The sequence below is a fragment of the Culex pipiens genome, chromosome 2 (genome assembly GCF_016801865.2).
Source record: "Culex pipiens pallens isolate TS chromosome 2, TS_CPP_V2, whole genome shotgun sequence".
In the NCBI taxonomy this organism is placed as follows: domain Eukaryota; kingdom Metazoa; phylum Arthropoda; class Insecta; order Diptera; family Culicidae; genus Culex; species Culex pipiens.
In genome coordinates this window covers 114,058,684-114,078,645 of record NC_068938.1, presented here as the reverse complement: position 1 = coordinate 114,078,645, position 19,962 = coordinate 114,058,684, and the positions used below count along the sequence as shown (strand labels likewise).

The window sequence follows — 19,962 nt, the reverse complement described above, 5'->3', positions numbered from 1 at the left end:
GGACCCAGCGCGTATATAGTTGATAGTATCAGTATTCCTAATTCCAGTCATAGCTCACCAAGTCGCGATGGCCTAGTGATTAGCATTTTTGCTTACCAATCCAAAGGACGGGGGATCGAACCCCGACTCGAGCGACTTTCCGATTTTTCGTTCATATTCATCATTTCAAATTTCTATGTTCTTAACTTTCTCGTTGGGAGCAGATGGGCATCGAACCCAGAACCATTCGCTTACAAAGCGAACACCGTATCCAGTCAACCACGGCCGCTCCCTTCGTGTGGGCCCGCTTGACTGAACTGAACGTAACATAAGCTGGAGCTCCCTTTGAATTATTTAACAATGGAACCAGCGAGTTGAAGTTACCGTTCCAACTTTTTTGGAGCCTTGGGCGTTGGAATGTTAATAAGATTTGACCCATAAAAAGATTTTTTCAAAGATGCCGATGACCGCAAACAGTGTGCACCCGAAATTTAAAATTTTATTTTTACGCTGGAAATTCACTTAAATTCATTTCTGTCGATTGGAGCGTGTTCAGGGAGCCCAAATCTAAAAAATATTTTGTTTTATTTTTTCAGCTTGCGCTTTATATTTCCAAAAATTAAATTATCATAGAATATAATATTGTCGAAGGGGCCAAAGCTGTACAACTTGATCCTGAAAAGCAATTCCAAAAAGTAATTTGGCTTATACAGTCATCCCACATATTCGGAACACCCACAGATTCGGAACACTTTTGTCATAATTTGTCAATAGAATGCAAATTGCAACTTTCCTGCCGACCCTGCTATTTGTAGGGCCTTTATTTGAACACTCTCTTGCTATTTCACCAGTAAAAGTAATACTTTTTAAACAAAAACTGCATTTCCAGACTATTTTATCTAGAGCACCAAAACACTGCCTCCAAATTGCCTGTTCCAAGATTGTGGGATGTTATTGTGTCTTCCACAATTGTGGAACACCTGAATTCAACTGATATTTTCACAAAAAAGTTAGTAGACCATTCATAAAACATTACTAAGCATGAGTTTTATTGGTTTCAGAGTGCAAAGTCATTATTTTGTAAAAAAAATATGTACTCCTGGAGAGAAAAAAAAGTTTGTTTACATCGTAAGAAAAAAGTGTTCCGAATTTGTGGATTTCAAGGGTCAATGTTTTTCTTTGAAAACTTCATATAAAACGTAAAAATGTACAGCCGGTCTATACATCAATCGAAAGATCGTAAGAAAAGCTTTCAAATGAAGGTAAAAGCAAATCATTATGTTCAATTATCGATTTTATGTGATTTGTTGAACATTGGCCGATCTATAAACTGTTCCGAATATGAGGGATGTCTGTAAATCATTTTTTCACTAACTTCAATTCCGAGGAACAATGGTTTAATCTTTATCCAAATTCGCTTGGATTAGACAGAGAACCCAAAAAAGGGTATCCGCTTGTAGAGCATAGGCTTTTTTTCGGCCACCCTACTCTACGGCTTCACTTACAACTAGAACGAATGAACGTACCAAACGCTTAAAAGCTCCATTCGAGCTAAACAAAGTGGTGAATTGGGAAACTTGCGAACGCTTGGCGCTTTCTCTTCTGTGTGTAGATTTAGGCGTTTTACGTGCACTGAACAGTTAGTTACTTGACTGAGTTTTATTCGAATGGATTTGAAATTTTATTAAGAAACTTCAAGATTGAAGTTCTAGTTAACAGGTTTGGTAACAGGTGCTATTTGGAGGGGGAAAAATGTTTCTTCATATAACAAGTGTTGAGATTCGTTCATGATCAAAACACAGTTTGCAATGCATAACAACATTTATTTCGTTCTTTTTATTCAAAATGCTATCACAATTGGATCAAAAACATTTAAATTTTAAATTTTAGTAAACTGATTAGCAAAAATGGTCTATGTTTGATTTGATTTTCATCGTCATAAGTCATAATATTTCCTATCAAATCCACTTTCCCACAATAGTGTTAGTTTAGAAAAAAAGTATTCTGAATGTCAACAGTTTGTTCTCGTGCACAGCCTCTTCTCCTGTTTTTAACTTGTCGTCTTCGCGACTTTTGTTTCCATTCTTGATGCTCCACTTTTCACATTCATTCCATGCTCGTTTTGCTATTTGTGTAACTTTGTGTTTTTTTTGTTTTTGCTGAAAAATAGCTATTTAAGGTCATCACACCAATTTTCGTAAAATTAAAATTGGTTTTGTAAATTGCTCCCATCATCACAATGATTTGGTGTATTGTATGTTTGTTTATTAAACGTTTACTCTAAAACCCACTAAGCTACGAAACTATTCTCTCTCAAATAATAACTGTAATTATATATTTTCTGGTAGAATGTTGTTCACTGAGTGTGCGCCCACCGCTTATCTGGTGGTTCTGAGCTTCCACCGCAGGAACAGGAACGCGGCGATTCTCAGCACGACAAAGATGACCACCAGCGCCACGATGTCGAGCGTAAAGTTGGCGTCCAGCATGTCCAGCTCCTCGAGCGTGGTGGACGGCGACTTGAAGTGACAGTACACCTGGTGACACTTGAGCTTTTCGCGACCGTACGAGTACGTGGCGAGGGCGGTTCCCTCGAATCCGTACCGGATGTAGGACAGGTAGGTGATCCACCGCAAGTAAATTGGAATGGCGTCGAACGAAACGAAGAAGCCGGAGAACAGCAGGAATGGGACAGACATGACCGGCGCGAGGAACACACCGTTCTGGACGTTCATGGCTGCGCCCACGACCAGACCGACACTTTGAGCGACGAACGAAATGAGCAGACACGAGCCGAGGAACATTGCGAACCGGAACCACTCCATCGGTTGGGACGTGAAGTAGTACACGATTGACACGTAGAACACGCAGAAAATTGCCTGAAATAAGAGTTTCGTTGTTTCAATTCTAAACATTTGAGCAAACCCAGAAGAATACCAACCTGGAATGGAATGTCCGAAACGGTTATAGCTAGGTAGTATGACCTAAGTGAGTACCATCGATTAAAGTTTTCCTTTAACAGCACAGGCATCTCGAGTGGGACTGGAAAAAAAGAGACAAACATTAATTAAAATCTTCTATTACTCAGTCCCCATCTTTCTCACATGATAGAATCGTAATCGTCATGGACGTGTACATCAGGAACAGCATGTTGAAGAACAGGAATCCCAGGTTACTCAGCACCTTGGCTCCGTCGTTACCAATGTCGTAGTACAGGGCACCGATGAGGAAACCGACCAGGATGTGGGCGAACAAACGAAGGTACATAAGTGTCTGGAGATGATAGAAAGAATTAGTTTCTGTTGAAAACATTGTTACTACACGAATTGATCTTGAGTGACCCTTCCCTCAACTGCAGTAAAACTTGTCAAATAGTTAGTTTTTTTGAGATTTTTTTCCGAGCTTGAACTACTTCAGAATCAAAAACTGAACAAATTCATAAGCGTAAGTGTGTCGTACAATTACTGAAGAGAAGGTTCAACAAATGGACAAATCTGCATGGAAATCACCCAATGTCAAGCCTTACCCAATCACGTCTGCTGAACAGTAGCGTCCGTTTCAGAACAACCCAAAACTGGTGAAACTCCGATGTGGGATACCGCTCCGGTGACAGTCCCGCGTCCAGTTGTCCATCGACCGGCAACAGGGCGGTGTTCACTTCCGGTTCCTTCTCCGATTCCACGTTGATCTTGATCGTTTCGGTGGTCGTTTCTTTGGCAATGTCATTCACCATTGACGACGGCAGGAGGCCGTTGCCGCCCAGGTTCAGGTTGTCGGCGTACTTGTTGTTACTGTTGCCGTTGAGCTTGTCGTAGTTCGACTTCAGGTTGGCGTTGGCGTTTCCATTTTCGTTCTTTTTGTTTTTGAGCGCCGGGAAATCCAGCTCGCCGCGGATGTCCCGTTTGCCGTTGTCGATCGCGTTGACCAGTTTGCGGGTGTGATCACCGTGTTCTCCGCAGGCCACCTCAATGATGTAACTTGCCGGGTTGTGGTACGAAGGGCACTCCAGGTCGAGCGTACCCAGGAATGGAACCAGCTGCTTGGTGTTGCCCTGGTACACACACTGACCATCGGCCAACGTGTACAGCTGGTCAAACATCTCAAACAGACGGGCCGACGGTTGATGGATCGTACAGATGATCGTTCGACCTCCTCGGGCCAAGAATTTGAGCAGGCTCACACACTGGAAGCACGTTGAACTGTCCAGGCCGGACGTGGGTTCGTCAAAGAACATAATCGGTGGGTTGTTTACCAACTCCAGGGCAATCGATAGACGCTTCTGCTGTCCTCCGGAAAGATTCCTCGTCAACGTGGGCCGATGCTCGTCCAGACCGAGAGTCTCCAAGATCTCCTTGATCTGCGAAACGAATTGAAAAGTAGTTCAATCGACCTTCACCACAAATAACTACCTCCCCTTTGCCCCCGTACTCACCACATGCAGCTTCTCGCTCTTCTCCACCTTTTGGCTCAGCTTGAGGCTGGCGGCCACGTGCATCGCTTCCTCGACGGTCAAATTGGCGTGCAACTGGTTGTCCTGCATGATGTAGGCCGACAGCTTGCGGAACTGGCTAAGGTTGCGCTCCTTGCCGTTCATCGTGATTGACCCTTCGATGTTGGTCGTTCTGATCACGGTCAAAAGTGAAAGAGAGAAATTTTGATTAAATCTTTTTGCATAACCTTTCGGGGATGATAATTTACTTGTAGCCGGTGAGAATGTTGAGCAGGGTACTTTTGCCCGCACCCGAAGGTCCCATGATGGCCGTCAACTCGCCGGAGCGAAGCCTTCCGCTGACCTCCTTCAGAATGGTTTTCACATCTAGGGAAAGGGGAAGGGAAAAAATAAGACCGTAAGTACGTGAGTTTACGCGGGGAATGTTGGTGCATGAGAACGCCGAGAATGTTGAATTTGCTACCAAGGAACTCCACTAGACTAGTTTTACTTTTTCTCAATTAAAGGCTTGACAATAAGCATTTACAAGGCAGACACCTTTCAATACAAACGAAAACTTTTTGTTTTTTCTTGGAAACTTGTTTTTTTTTTTTATATATAAAACAAACTATATTTTCCTCAGTCCCCCAGAGAAGAACAGAAAATTGAATAGTATTTGTTCCGGCATTGAAAAATTTATATATTTTTTATTACTTAACAATTGAATCCATAACTTTCAATTCAAATGGGTTACAACGTTTACTATTAGCAGGCGTTCAAAGGGCTTATTTCCTTTGGTGTACTAAACCTGAATCCAATAAATAAAAGCTCGATAAAACCAACTTCAAACATTCATCACATTCAGTACTTTTGTCCTCCCAAATTCGTGGAAAAGTCTGCGCAAATGCAGCATTCTGTAAATATATTTGCATAATTTTCATAAGCTTCCCACAATACAAATAAACTAAAGTGAAGCCATTCATACTTGGGTAATTCTCCGCCAACTCACACAGCAGTTGCCCCGACCCCTCTTCGATTTGCGTGAAACTTTGTCCAAAGGGGTAACTTTTGTCCCTGATCTCGAATCCGAGGTCCGTTTTTTGATATCTCATGACGGAGGGGCGGTACGACCCCTTCCATTTTTGAACATGCGAAAAAAGAGGTGTTTTTCAATAATTTGCAGCCTGAAACGGTTATGAGATAGAAATTTAGTGTCAAAGGGACTTTATGTAAAACTAGACGCCCGATTTGATGGTGGGTTCAGAATTCCGAAAAAACGTATTTTTCATCGAAAAAAACACTAAAAAAGTTTTAAAAATTCTCCCATTTTCCGTTACTTGACTGTAAAAATTTTGGAACATGTCATTTTATGGCAAATTTAATGTACTTTTCGAATCTACATTGACCCAGAAGGGTCATTTTTTTATTTAGAACAAAATTTTTCATTTTGATTTCGTGTTTTTTCTAACTTTGCGGGGTTATTTTTTAGAGTAAAACAATGTTTTACAATGTTGTAGAGCAGACAATTACAAAAATTTTGATATATAGACATAAGGGGTTTGCTTATAAACATCACGAGTTATCGTGATTTTACGAAAAAAGTTTTGAAAAAGTTGGTCGTCATCGATCATGGCCGTTCATGGTCACCCGCGACAGACACGGACGACGAAACAAAGAGACACGTAAAAAGAAACTTTTTCAAAACTTTTTTTCGTAAAATCGCGATAACTCGTGATGTTTATAGGCAAACCCCATATATTTATATATCAAAATTTTTGTAATTGTCTGCTCTACAACTTTGTAGAACATTGTTACACTCTTAAAAATAACCTTGCAAAAAACACGAAATTTAAAAATGAAAATTTTTGTTCTAAATGAAAAAAATGATCCTTCTGGGTTAATGTAGATTTGAAAAGTACATTAAATTTCCCATAAAATTACATGTTTCAAAAATGTTTACAGTCGAGTAACGGAAAATGGGAGAATTTTTAAAACTTTTTTAGTGTTTTTTTCGATGAAAAATACGTTTTTTTTCGGAATTCTGAGTACGCTATCAAGTCGAACGACTAATTTTACATAAAAGTCTCTTTGACACCAAATTTCTATCTCATCACCGTTTCAGGCTGCAAATTATTGAAAAACACCTCTTTTTCGCATGCTCAAAAATGGAAGGGGTCGTACCGCCCTCTGTCACGAGATATCAAAAAACGGACCTTGGATTCGTGATCAGGGACAAAAGTTACCCCTTAGGACAAAGTTTCACGCAAATCGAAGAGGGGTCTGGGCAACTTTTCCCGATTTCGCGTGAGTTTTTAGAGAATTACCCACTTCTCAAGAAAAAAATAAATTAAAAATATGGAACAAAAATGAAATAGAATTGTAAATCAATTATAATAAATTATTCGATCTACAGCATTGCCTTGGCGTTCTCGATTGCGAGATTCCTACTCGAAACTAGGTGTTCGAAGGCTTGATTGTTGAGGCAATTGCAAACCTCTTTTTAGACCTTAGGTTCCATCCACCAGGCAGGACCCAGGGAGACGACTCCAACACCTGGATTGAGCTAACGACCTAACCTCTAGGTAAGACCGGGGCCGACATTTACTTCCCCATCCGACGGAAGGCTTTGCCAGACAAATCTCGTCTCAAAAAAGGCCACCGGGACCGTCTGGGATCGAACCCAAGCCGACTGGGTGAGAGGCAACCACGCTTACCCCTACACCACGGTTAGGAAAAGAATTGCTTAATCAGTTTAACATTAGAAAAGTACATTAAATAAATAGGATTAAGATTTTTTATGATTTTATTAGGCCGATGCAAATATTTAAAAAAGTTTTTGTCCCTCGGCCCTGGGTCAAAAGGGGGGGCAAAAAAATAAAAAAATATAAAAAATTAAATAACAAGCCATAGTCTTCACATTTAAATGAAAAAAGTGTTTTAAAATGCATTTTACACTAGTTCAGTTGTTTTGCAATCATTAGTTTTCAAAAAATCTAAGATCTGACAAAAACAAAAATTGTATCGAAAAAAAAGATTTTGCATCGAAAATTTTCAAAAAATGTTAAGATTTTTTAATAAACCCAAACATGCTAAAAATGTGTGGGTCTCGTGGCGCAGGGGTAGCGGCTTCGGCTGCCGATCCCGATGATGCTATGAGACGCGGGTTCGATTCCCGCCTTATCCACTGAGCTTTTATCGGATGGTGAAGTAAAACGTCGGTCCCGGTTTCTCCTGTCTCGTCAGAGGCGCTGGAGCAGAAATCCCACGTTAGAGGAAGGCCATGCCCCGGGGGGCGTAGTGCCAATAGTTTCGTTTTGCTAAAAATGATTTAAAACGCAGAAGAATGTATTTTAATTTGATTTCAGCTGGTTGCACTTGAATTTTCATTGTAATTTTGAAGTTTATTGTAAAAATATTTGTTTTGCCCCCTGATTTTTCGGGCCAATTTTAAAAGGGGGGGGGGGGGGGGGGGGGGACAAAAACTTTTAAAAATATTTGTACCAGCCTTATAAAACAAATATTTTTCTAAAAATATAAAAAAAATCTAATTTTATCGGAGCTGTTCCCAAAAAATAATAGTTTCATCAGTTTCCCTTACCCAATAATTTCCTGAAGAAGAGAAGCGTGTGATTAAAACTTGGAAAATCATATCAATATCTAATGGCTTTGGCTACTCATCACTGTAGTAAATTCCAGAAGCAATTTACAATAATAAGCAAAATCATCATTTTTGATCACCAGTTTAGCCTGGAGACTATCTTGGGTAATAATCAATAAAGGGTGTGCAAATTACACTTATCGCTGATCTAATATAGGTATAACAAAGTTTTCCAACAAAACATTATGAATTGAGCAATGTCAGGTTCAAGCATGAGTGAAATCTATAAAAAAACAATCTCTTTTCTTGAATTGAACAAAAAATTTGAAGACAAGCCAATAGAAGGCAAATATTGCACCACTGGATTTATTTCTTTAAATGCATTTCTGATCCTTGGTTAATGCATTCTAGAAATGTAAAGAACGTAAATAGAGCTAAACACACTTGAAGCTTAAACCGGCTGCGTGATTCAGTTGTTCTCGTTCTTCAGCAAGTCCTTCGATGAATTCGATTTGCGTTCGATTTCTCTTGAGCTTTTTGTTGTTTCCTTTGTATGCCTCTTGTTCGACACTTGTCTTTGTGACTCAACTGTTAGACCGTTCCAAAGTTCAGTGAACGCCACCCCTCCCCCATTGATAATGGTTTCTGTTTGGTGCATCGCTTGAGCGTGTCTTCCCAACTGACTGCAAGTGGTGTCGTCCCGGAGGGTGAGGGTGGTGTAAAATTGTTGCCAACTGCCAGAATTCCCACCACGCGTTGATTTGAGACTTTGTGTCGATAATGGACGGACGACACCCAGGGCTCTCTGGCTGTTTGCTCAGTTTCTACAAGTCGGAGGGATGAATATTTAATCGCTGATAATGCCAGTGCCAGTGGCAATGGTTTATCGACGTGGAAGCCTTTGTTTCAAAGCTTCAATCGGAATAACCACTGGGCGCTGAGTTGGGCGATGTGCACGAGGCAGATAACCCACACACAGGCAGTGTAGCAGCAGCGAAATGGAAACACCTCGCCTCATATTGGCAACGTTGACGACGACGTCGACTTGGGATCAAAAGTCAACTGCTTCCTTGCTAATAAAGTGACTTTGTGACTTTGATAAAAAAAAACAATCCTACTCACGGTAACAAATGGCACAGAGGTATGCGTTTGGGCGCCGTGAAGTGTCGGGTTGACGTCGAAGGAGAATTCAAATTTTCAAACTTCATTACACCTTGTCTGGAGACGTCAGGACTTGATAATGCAAATGAGCTGATATTTCTTCGTTCTACTTTTGCACGTTCTCCGAAGCTCGTCGTCGACACGATATTTTCGCAGAATCCATGTGATGTGATGTGTGCTCCGAGTGTCGGAGTTCCGGAAAACCGGTTTGAACAGAATAAACAGAGGCTAATAACTGCAAACTTGACATCGCCCGTCTAATGAGTGCTTACAGCTTGTATGCGATGTTCACCAGTGTTTGATACAGGTTAATTACCTGTTACAAATTTAAAAAAAAACACAAAAACAAAATACTTTTAGCGGTTAAGTCGAGTCCAATAAAGTGGTTTAAATTAAGTGAGCACAGCAAATTTTTCAGTTCCTTTTGGGGTCCTAAACAACTCCCTAAAGTTTAGGAACGATTGGTTAAGTCCCCAATTTGCGCAAAGCAATTCAATTTTTCCATATAGGGTACATTATCCATTAGTAGGGTTAGTGAAATTTCACGATTTCGCGGACAGCGTGAAATCCGTGAAATTTGGCTTTTTCCGCGAAATCCCGTGAAATTTTATGTTTGTGTAAAACTGTAACTATTTTTCTCAAAATGATTTATGAAACTAGAATGAGAATAAAAATAATCTTATAAAATACTGTAGAAATAAGCGAGTGAATACCCTGGTTTAATTACTAACATAGGATTAATGATTTTTGAAGATTTCGAAGACGGCGTAACGTGAAATCTATCAATTTTCTCAAATATTTTTTTTTAAATAACAACATAATAAATATTTTACCCATACAGACTATTTAAGTAAATTTTATTAGTTTACAATTGAAATGCTTGATATGAACCATTTGAGGAATTGTTCAATTTTTTTTAGAAACTTATTAAGTTTAGTAATTTGTAATTTATTGGAAACAGATTAAGGAAGGACGTTGTGATGGTTCCTTTAGGTTAGTTTAGTAATATTTTCATTGGCTGTAATAAAATTTTTACTGCATTTTATTTGAAAGGTATAGTTAAGAAGTTCTAAGTTCGAAGAAATTAAAAGAATCAAGCATTGTTTTATTCAAATTAAAATGAAGGGCATTTTTTGCTTTGAAATCAACTTTTAAAAACGTTTCTAATTTTTCTGAGTCATTTTGATTTTTTTTTTCAATTCAATTCGGATTTCTTGGTGAATAATCAAGATAAAATCAGTTCTTTTGCAATTCTTAACAGAGATTTGGAGTTCCTTTCAGCTGTGTGTTGCATCATAATCCATTTTGGAACAACTTCTATAACTAAATCACTAACAAGAGCAAGTAAAATAAATTAAAAATGTTAAAAATTTCATTTTGAATAAAATAATTAAACTTATTTTTAATGTGATAAATGTCGCAAAAAATTTAACTTTTTGGTTTTGAACTTATTTTGGCTGGACAAGATTGTTGAATCTTGCTTTGATATGAAATTCAGTAAAATGAAGGAAATTCACGAAAACTTTTGAGCTTTATTAGTCAAATATAAAAAAACAGTTCAATAAATGAGAATACGCATGCCCTACATTTTGTTTAAAAATATATATAGAGCCCATCCATTAACCAGGTGGAATCTTTTAGGAAAATCAGGAGAATTTTTTTTGTGTCAGGTTCAAATTTATTCAAATTGTTTTTAGGTTATTTAAATAATATATAATGAAGCATAAAAAGCAGTTTCTGTGATTTAAACATAAGGTTTTTATAGTTATTTTAACATTTTTCACGTTCCGCGAAATTTGCGTGAAATTTGGTGTTTTGAAATTGAGGTCCCCGTGAAATTTGCAATTTTCGAGCGTGACAAATCACTAAGCCTATCCATTAGATAACCCCTTCCCTATAATGGACCCTCTGAAGGGTTTTCGATGAAAAAATCAATAAAATCACAATTTCAAGCGTGTTTTTGTCTACAAATCTATTATTTGACATGTTCAGCATCATTTAAATCAATGTTGACTGATATTGAATTGTCCTTTTCACCAAAATAAGTGTTTTGAGTTCGACATCTGAAATCAGCCATGGCCACTAGCATTTTCACAACAAAACTGCTTTTATATTTTATGATTGAATTAACTATCCAATAATTTTTTGACTGATTATTTAACTTCAGCAAGTCGAAATAATGTAAGTTTAAGGAACTTTACTAAAATAAAGCGAAGAACTGCTCATTTTCGAGCAAAAATTAGGGGGGTCCAATATAGGACAACGAAAATCCAAACTTTTCCAAAAGTGGACCCCTGTTAATTAAACCTTCAAAAATGAAGAAAACTCAATATTTAAGCAATAGTTTCTCTTAAACATACAATAAATGCTTGTTGTTATCAACCTAAATGCATATTTTTTCAATTGTGAGTATAAATATAGCTGTTTGTTAAAAGTACCTAAAATGCTGAAACCGTAAAAATTATAATTAATCAAATTTATAGTCAATTAAACTTAACTGAAGCATCATTATTGCAGTTTGAAATTATATTTTATAATAATAAATCAAGAACAAAACATTTTTTTAAATAAACATGCGTGGTTTTATCAGCAACTGTAAACAAATCTATTGTTTAGTTTCGGTCAACCATTTATGTAATTAATATGAAAAAATGTGCATCAAAATTACTTTTTTAAATTATTTTTATGTTTACAGTGGTTTTTGAAACGTTTTCTCTGATCTTTTTCGGAAATAAATGTGCTTAAAAGTCTGTTAGGTTTTTTGTTGCTGTTTTGTTAACAAAACATATTTGTTTATCATGAAAAGTGAGCAAAATTCATCTTTTATTAATTATATCTATCATTAGACCTACACCATGCATCAAAACATCAAATATCGGTTAAATTTGGTATAAAAATAACAGTTTGCCTAAAGTGGACCCGGGTCCACAATCGGATTATGGACCCGAGTCCACTATAGGAAAAGGGGGTCCATAACAGGCAAAACATTTTTTTTTCGAATGGTCTTTTTTCTGCTCAAAAACAAATAAACTGATGAAACAAATAGTCAAAATTATTCAAAAGACTTCGGTTTTTATTGTTTTATACAAAGAGTTATGAAAAAGTGCTAAAAATATTGAAAATGTGTGAAAAATGTGCTTCGGCTCTACTAGGGGGTCCACCTAAAATCCTAAATTTGTATGGGAAAAATCATTTTTATTGGATTTTGATAATTCAAAAATCCACGTTTCACGCTATATCAAAACCGGATTCATATTCGGTTGCTCTGGAATGTGCTCTACAACTTTCCCGAAGAGCATACTCTCTGCGAACTTGTTCCTATAAAGAGATACTCTCCTAAAACGTGTTTTTTTTTTGCTCAAAACTTTTCCCATACAAATTTATATGGAAAATTGAATCGCTTTGCGCAATGTGAGGACTGAATTAATCGTTCTCAAACCTTGGGGAGTTGTTTAGGACCCCAAAAGGAACTGAAAATTGCTGTGCTGGAAAATGATGCATGTTACAATTGTCCTGTTTTTTTATTAAGAGTTGTTTTTTTTTGTAATTTTTTTGTCTTTAATATCCGAAAAAGAACTTTCTTGTGTGACAAAAATATTTCGCTGTCATATTTTAAAAAACAAACTAGCTTTAGTTTTGAAAAAAAAACATCGTTTGAAATGAATCAAAATATTTATTTATAAGTATGTTTGTATACACCATATAAAAATGTAACATAATGTTCGCTTCATACAAACTCATACTTAGACCAAAAATAAAAGATACGTAAACTCTCATGTCTCCGGTTAGTCCGAAACGCCATTTGTAAACAATTACGATTTTCGATAGATTTTCCAAATCCAATGCTCTTGAATGCTCTAAACCAAAAAACCCTTTAAGGGTGCACAGCAACCAGGGAAGTTGTAATCTTCTCGTTCCAAAATTATCTTACGGACCCAATCCTGCAACAACCTTATTGTAAAAATAGTTTGATGTTTTCATTCGAATTAGATTCGATTTTCTTTCGAATTAAAAATATTTGTCATTTTTTTCATATTTTCGCCAGTAATGCCATGAAAATCTATCAGAACAAGTTACATGCTAATGCCTTTTTTGAAATGTTCACCTGTGCCAGCATTGTATGTTTGGAGCGACCAACCTGTAAAAGTTTGCTCTTGTTTACAGCCCAACCACCGGCGCTTTTGCATATAAATCCATCGCGGCCGGCATAACCTTGCCAAACGAGGAAGCAAAAACAAAAATATGCTAATCAACCGCGTTCATGACACACACACACAACATCGTGCAAAAACGTCTTCTGATTGAAATGCTTCTCACTGTGCTCTGGTGGAACGTGGTTTTTGTGCAAAATAGTCGGGCGTCTAAATAGTATTCCCCTCCTCACGGGCGACTCTGACGCCGCCAACTTACAAGCCGGGGTTTGTCGTTTTGAGTAAAACTGGTATTTCAACTAACTCTGCCGGTGCCGGTTCTGGGTAGGTATGCCACTTTCTTGCGGCGAGTAAACCGACCTCGTGGTGGTTTTGGAGGTACCGGCCGGGTTTGGTTTGGGGGTTGCTGGAACTGGAACTGGAGCCTTTTCAGGGTCAACGGGTAATTTAAACTCGAAGCGTTTCTTGTTCTGTATACCAACAACAAATGCTTTTTAATATATTTTTTCATTGATTTGGTCACTGTTTACAACACAGTGTAATACAATTTGGTTTTAATGGAATGTTAAAATTTATAATAACGTCTATCGGAAAGTGACATTGTTCCGGTGCTCGCGGATTATCCGACGACGTTGCTTCAGTTTCTAAATTTCAAGAAAATATCAACTGTATAATTTCAAAGGATTTCAAATACGCATCATATCAACTAATGAACAAGCAGATTACATAACAAAGTTCAGCAATGTTCTATAAAAAAAATGAAAAGTTTATAATCGTACACAGTTGTTTCTTCAATGTTTATAACAAATTATTCACTAATTTAAATTAATTTTAAATGCGTCTTTTTGAATGCAAAATTTAACGTGCATCAAGAAAACATGATTGCAATGTAATGGTTAAATAGTACTAAGTAGAAGATTTATTCAGCAGGAATCGTATCCAGTACGGCTCTGCTAAGTTGGAATGAATTCGATAAAAGGTCCTTCAAGACAATTCGAAAAGTTCAACTTTTTTGCATTGTTAAACTTTTCGCAAATCAAATTTGTGCTGTGGTAAACTTTTTTGCACTCTTTTTTTGGGCGATGACAAGTAGGTAATTTCATCACTTTAGAAAGACAAGTCATGTGAGTAGTTCCTCAATGGAATTGCAAAAATAATATGTTTTCTAAACTTCAATGAATGAAATTTATTTTTGAAAATTAAAGCAAATTGAATATCACCAACAGTACAACATTACCCTCCAAGAAGTGTTTTTCTAAGGACAGTAAAAAAAACAAATCATGTTTACTTTCCAAAAAAATTAAAGCGTTAACGATGTTTCAAGACAAATCTTTGAAATAAACATCATAATTAGGGTTAGTGAAATTTCACGATTTCGCGGACAGCGTGAAATCCGCGTAATCTGGCTTTTTCCGCGAAATCCCGTGAAATTTGATGTTTGTGTGAAACTGTAACAATTTTTCTCAAAATATTTTATCAAACTCAAATAGGAATAAAAATATTCTTAAGAACTACTGTAGAATAAAGCGAGTACATAAACTCGTTCAGGTTAATGAATTTTGATTTCGTAAACTGTGTGAAATTCTTGAAATTTATTAATTTTCCCTAATTTTTTGTTTTCAGATAAGATCATAATAAATATTTCAACCATAAAGACTATTTAAGTAAATTTAATTAGTTATCAATTGAAAAGCTTGATATGAACCATTAAAAGAATTAATCAGATTTTGAAGTTTTTTTTTAAGAACTGACTAAATTTAATAATATTTTCATTCGCTGTAGTAAAACTTTAATACTTTTTTATTTGAAAGGTATAATTTCAAAAGAAATTAAAAGAATCAAGCTTTGTTTTATTCAAAATAAAATGAGGAGTATTTTTAATCTTTCAAATAACCTTTTAAAAACATTTCAGATTTTTTCTGAGTCCTGTTTAATTTTAACGAAATTTGATTATTTGGGTGGATGATTCTCGTGAAAGTATATATATTTAGGTGGATTTTGATATTTAGGTGGAATCTGGGTGAATTATTCCCGTGAAAGTTAAAAAATACCACCTTTTTTTGTTTTCTTTTCTAATTTTGAATAAAAAATTTGATTTCGTTGCAAATTACATTATTTTTGTGTATTGATTTTAGATTTAGTTTTTGAAAAGAGAGATGAAAACCTTAAAAATTATTTCGAATGGGCTAAATGTCGCAGAAAATTCAAACCGTTTTACTCATTTCGGCTGGACAAGATTATTAAATCTTGCTTCGATGTGAAATTTAATAAAATGTAAACTGATAAAACGTCGAATATTATTCAATAAATGAGAATACGCATGCCCTACATTTTGTTTCAAAATATAAGTAGATTCAAAAAATTCATAAACCAGGTGGAAACTTTTTTGAAAATTAGGAGATTTTTTTTGTGTCACGTTCAAATTTAGTGAAGATTTTTTTTGTAATGTAAGAATAATGTATAATCAAGAATAAAAAGTAGTTTATGTGATTTAAACATAAGATTTTCAGAGTTATTTTAACATTTTTCACGTTCCGCGAAATTTGCGTGAAATATGGTGTTTGGAAATTGAGGTCCCCGTGAAATTTGCTATTTTCGAGCGTGAAAAATCACTAAGCCTAATCATAATCTGACGATAGATTGCCTATACCTGCGTGATTCTCGAATGTAAATCAATGCATTGTTTGCTCACGGTGCATACGTCATATGAACGTATAGGGTAGAATTATTCCCAAGGGTTGTTATGAATCATCGTAAACACGGATCTTATTCAAAACCTACGTATTGATTGGTTCTTGAAGAATTATAAGAAAAGTTTTCTGAAGTAATTTAATGTAGACATTTGCTTGGAAAACGGCGGGAAATAATAAATGACCTATTCAAAATTCGTTAGCAAAAATCACCAAGTAATTATCTTTGTACACATGAAGCTCAAGGCTCAACTGTTGATACGCACCAACAACAGCACGTGTACCCTATTAATTGTTACGCACCAAGCCAGATCAACCAGTGGCGTGCGCGAAAGGGAAGCAATTACTGCTTGCCCCAAAGGTGCCCCCCTGCCAGCTGGCGCCAATTACCCATAATAGTTAGTACCAGGTACTCTCCAAATACTTACTGTTGCGTCGTCCTTCCTTGACCCGGTAGGTGAGATTATGAAAGGCCAAATCGACGGCCGGCCGCGTCGGCAGGTGGGACAGCGTTTTCGGCTGGGACGGCACGATCTGCACCCGGACGGCGCCATTTTTCCTATTGTCAGTGTCGAGCAAATTATTAGTTACACTGCAACTACTACTTTCGTTTGCTTCCGTCATGGTTTTCTTTCTTGTTTTCTTCTCTTCTCGTGTGAGAGTGAATTTCTTTATAATTGCACTTTTGACTTTTTTAATTCATTCAGTAACACTGATCCGACTGTTACATATGGATACACGTAACTCTAATTATCTACACTTTCGTCACATTTGCCTATCCGCACGAGAGATAACACCAATTTCAAGGTGAGGGTCCCCCCCTCAAATTACACTTTTTGAACACCCCTAACGCTAAGCACAAAGAACCAGCAAACCTCAGATCCTGCTCAATGGATGACTCGCGAGAAAAGTCACTTGACTCATCCACCACACACAAGCCAGAAACGCGCACGACCTTCTGACTTTGTGTTGAGAGTTCTGCCGAGGATTTCTTCTTGTTCAGGCTGGGCTACTGTTGTACGCGGGGTGAGTTGAGCGGGCTGGACAGCTTAGCTTAGAACAGCCTGTAGACACTGCTGTCCGGAGAACGACTGAATGCGTGCTGCTGTACGATATAATGTGTTGGATTCAAAAACACGGCTAAAAATATAGTTCCGCAGCTGTGTTTGTGGCCCGCCGTGTAGATACGCGGGGCAGACTGCCGTGAAGTCGCGAAGCCCCGCACCTATACCGCCACGCGAGAGAGAGAGAGCTCCGATGAATTGAGCTCACAGTGGGTACATGCAATTTTGGGACAAAATAATCAATGTCAAAATTATACTGAATTTTTGATCTTCCATTGCAGCATTATTTTTATTTCAGGAGATTTTTTCTTGCAATTTTAGTCTTTGTGAGTTCAAACCTTGTCCCGCCCGTGTGGAACAATCGGACCGGTTGCCCTAAAAGTCCATATCTTAAAAATCAACCTCGTATTTTTTCGAGTTCAAACCTGATGTGTCATGAAAGGAAAACTCCGTATTATCGACCATTATTCAGACATCATTTCAGAATCTACTTTAAAAGAAATAAACAATTTTATACTAAATTGATTTAAAAAAATAATTAATAATCCTTGTTTTAAAGATTCAATTTATCGATACCCCAATAATAATAAGTTACAGATATGTAAGAAAAAAGCATGGCAAATAAAGCTGTGTTTGAAGTTTTCGTAAAAAAACAAAATAACTGGCTTGATTAGACGTTATACGGGTGGTCAAACAACTTTATTTAAAGTTCAATTTATTTTTATATTTTGAAGAAAAAAAAATATTTCAAAATGCATGTAAGGGTAGAGAAGTCATCAATGAGACACGGGAAACAATAGTTAAATGGCTCTCACAAGTCGCAGTTTTAAACGATAAAGGTCATATTTGGGGCAAAGGTGTGTCTACTGGATACACGTCTGCCATAATAGTGGCCTGGGATGGGATAAACAAAGAGAAAAAAACCTATTGTCAAACTAAACCACTTTCAACATGGCCGCTTCTGTCAACCTAAACCAGTCCTTTCTTATGAGGAGAAAATGAGAAGTATTGTAATTTGAATTGAAAAAAATAAAAAAAAAATTAAATCAATTTCACAAATAATTGTAAATTGCATGAATAGATTGATTAAAATATTTTCAATTGAAAGGCATTTATTTCTATCGTACACCGAATGTTGACTTATCAGCATTCTCATTTTAAAAAACAATACATTTCATGAACTGACTATTCTTTTGCCCATTTAAAACTATTGTTTTTTTTTGCGCGTTATATAGAAATGCCATCTAATATTAAATAATATTAAACCTGTGCTTCCTATGAAATTAAAATGTGGCGTGAAGAAACAACACCGTAGAACTGGATTTAAAAAGCAAACAAAAATAATGGCCACAGTTTAGCCTATTTGATTTTTTCGCACTTTTTTATTTCAACACATTGCCACAAATTGAAAAACAAACTTTTTTGATCTTTGAAGTGAATGAATTGGTACAAATTTGAATTTTTGCCAGCCATTTCTTTCGATTCTGACACCTTAGGGCGTGTGACCTATGGAATGTTAAATATCTTTAAAGTTGAGTAAAAATTGCCGTTGAATTCGACGTGCTCCTCTTTGGGGAACTGGGAAAGGTTTATTTACTTCCTTTGCGTAACGGGACAACGACAGGAGCAGATCTAAGAAAAAATCTCCCCTCCCATTTAATGACTTGCAGGCTTTTTAGGATTTTATTTAGATTGAAGTAAGAAAACGCATTTAAATCGTGTTGCATTTTTTACATCCAAATAAAAATAAAAAATCTTTCATATGAAAAACACAATAAAAATAGAAGAAGTGATCATTTTTTGACTCATCTTTGATTTGCCAACCATTTCAAGTAATTTGAATCAGGCAGCTCCTTATGAACGGATCCACCGTAAAACGATGGAACATAAACTCAGGATTCTCCACCCACGTCCAACTGCAAATTTTAACAGCCAAATCAAAAAAATCTGCGAGGAAAAACTAAACAACATTTTAACCAAAGAAAAAGTCATCCGCATGCTTGAGCACTGAGTTGAAAAACATCATCAAGAAAATTTGAATTGTCAAGCTATCTGATTGCTTGATATTTGTTTTCGAACACGAATTATCTTGCAAAAAACAGAAGAAGAATACAAACGTAAACACTAAAAAAGAAGACTCTATCCAGCCGTCCCGTCCCAGATAGTGGCTTTGGTTATGGATTTTGGGGTGCTAAAATAAATTATGGACAAATTATTTTTTCGCATGTACGCTGCCATTAACACCAAAACTAAAATTTCTACAGATTTCTTTCGACGTTCCATAGGGGATGAGTTTCATTAGGTTTGAACAAAATTTAGTATATACCCAGCATCCAAAGCTTTCTCATTGTTCCCCACTCCTTTCAGCCAATGGGTAACAATGAGACACTTTGATTTTTCTTCATTAAACTTTTCAAAATCAATGTAAATCTTTCCAAACATGAATAGAAAGTGATTTTTGGCATATTTTTTGAGTTTTAACTCTATTTAACCAAAAATATAAAATTATTTGGTATAAATACATGGATTTTACAAAATTTCAATACTTCTTAGTATCACTTTTGTTAATTAAAGTCTCAAGTTTGTAAAATTATTTTAAAATGTTCGAGGCAATGAACCTGCAATGAAACATTACAAAACATGATGTTTTACTAGAAAAGAATTGATTTCCGTACAGTGTCTCATTGTTCCCCAGCTGTCTCATTGTTCCTGCAAAGTGCGTCTACAATGAGACAGTTGAATAACCCTGGATGTAGAGGTCGGATCAATCTCATATTTTGGCCAATGTTAGAAAACATTAAAGGAAAGAAAATGCAACAAGAAGCTCATTAAAATATGCTGATGAAAAAAAAAAAAAACAAAAATCCTTGAAAGTTAAAAACCAAAAGTG

The 19,962-nt window shown here is 36.5% G+C and overlaps 1 protein-coding gene across 2 annotated transcripts in view; it reads right to left on the bottom strand.

Annotated features, from left to right (window-relative positions):
• Window positions 1–1,781: 1,781 nt before the first annotated feature.
• The window catches only part of LOC120414685 (ATP-binding cassette sub-family G member 1), a 34,547-nt gene continuing 16,366 nt past the window's right edge, over window positions 1,782–19,962 (bottom strand). Inside the window, exons 2-8 of one of the 2 annotated variants that reach the window (XM_039575969.2) lie at window positions 16,437–16,567; window positions 4,678–4,795; window positions 4,412–4,601; window positions 3,506–4,336; window positions 3,084–3,252; window positions 2,921–3,021; window positions 1,782–2,858 (exon numbers count right to left, since the gene is read on the bottom strand). In XM_039575969.2, the coding sequence (XP_039431903.1) occupies window positions 2,358–2,858; window positions 2,921–3,021; window positions 3,084–3,252; window positions 3,506–4,336; window positions 4,412–4,601; window positions 4,678–4,795; window positions 16,437–16,567 (2,041 nt within the window). In that variant the 3' untranslated portion in view covers window positions 1,782–2,357. Of the gene's footprint in view, window positions 2,859–2,920; window positions 3,022–3,083; window positions 3,253–3,505; window positions 4,337–4,411; window positions 4,602–4,677; window positions 4,796–16,436; window positions 17,114–19,962 lie in introns of those variants that run through there. The other variant, XM_039575968.2, reaches the window with a different exon arrangement.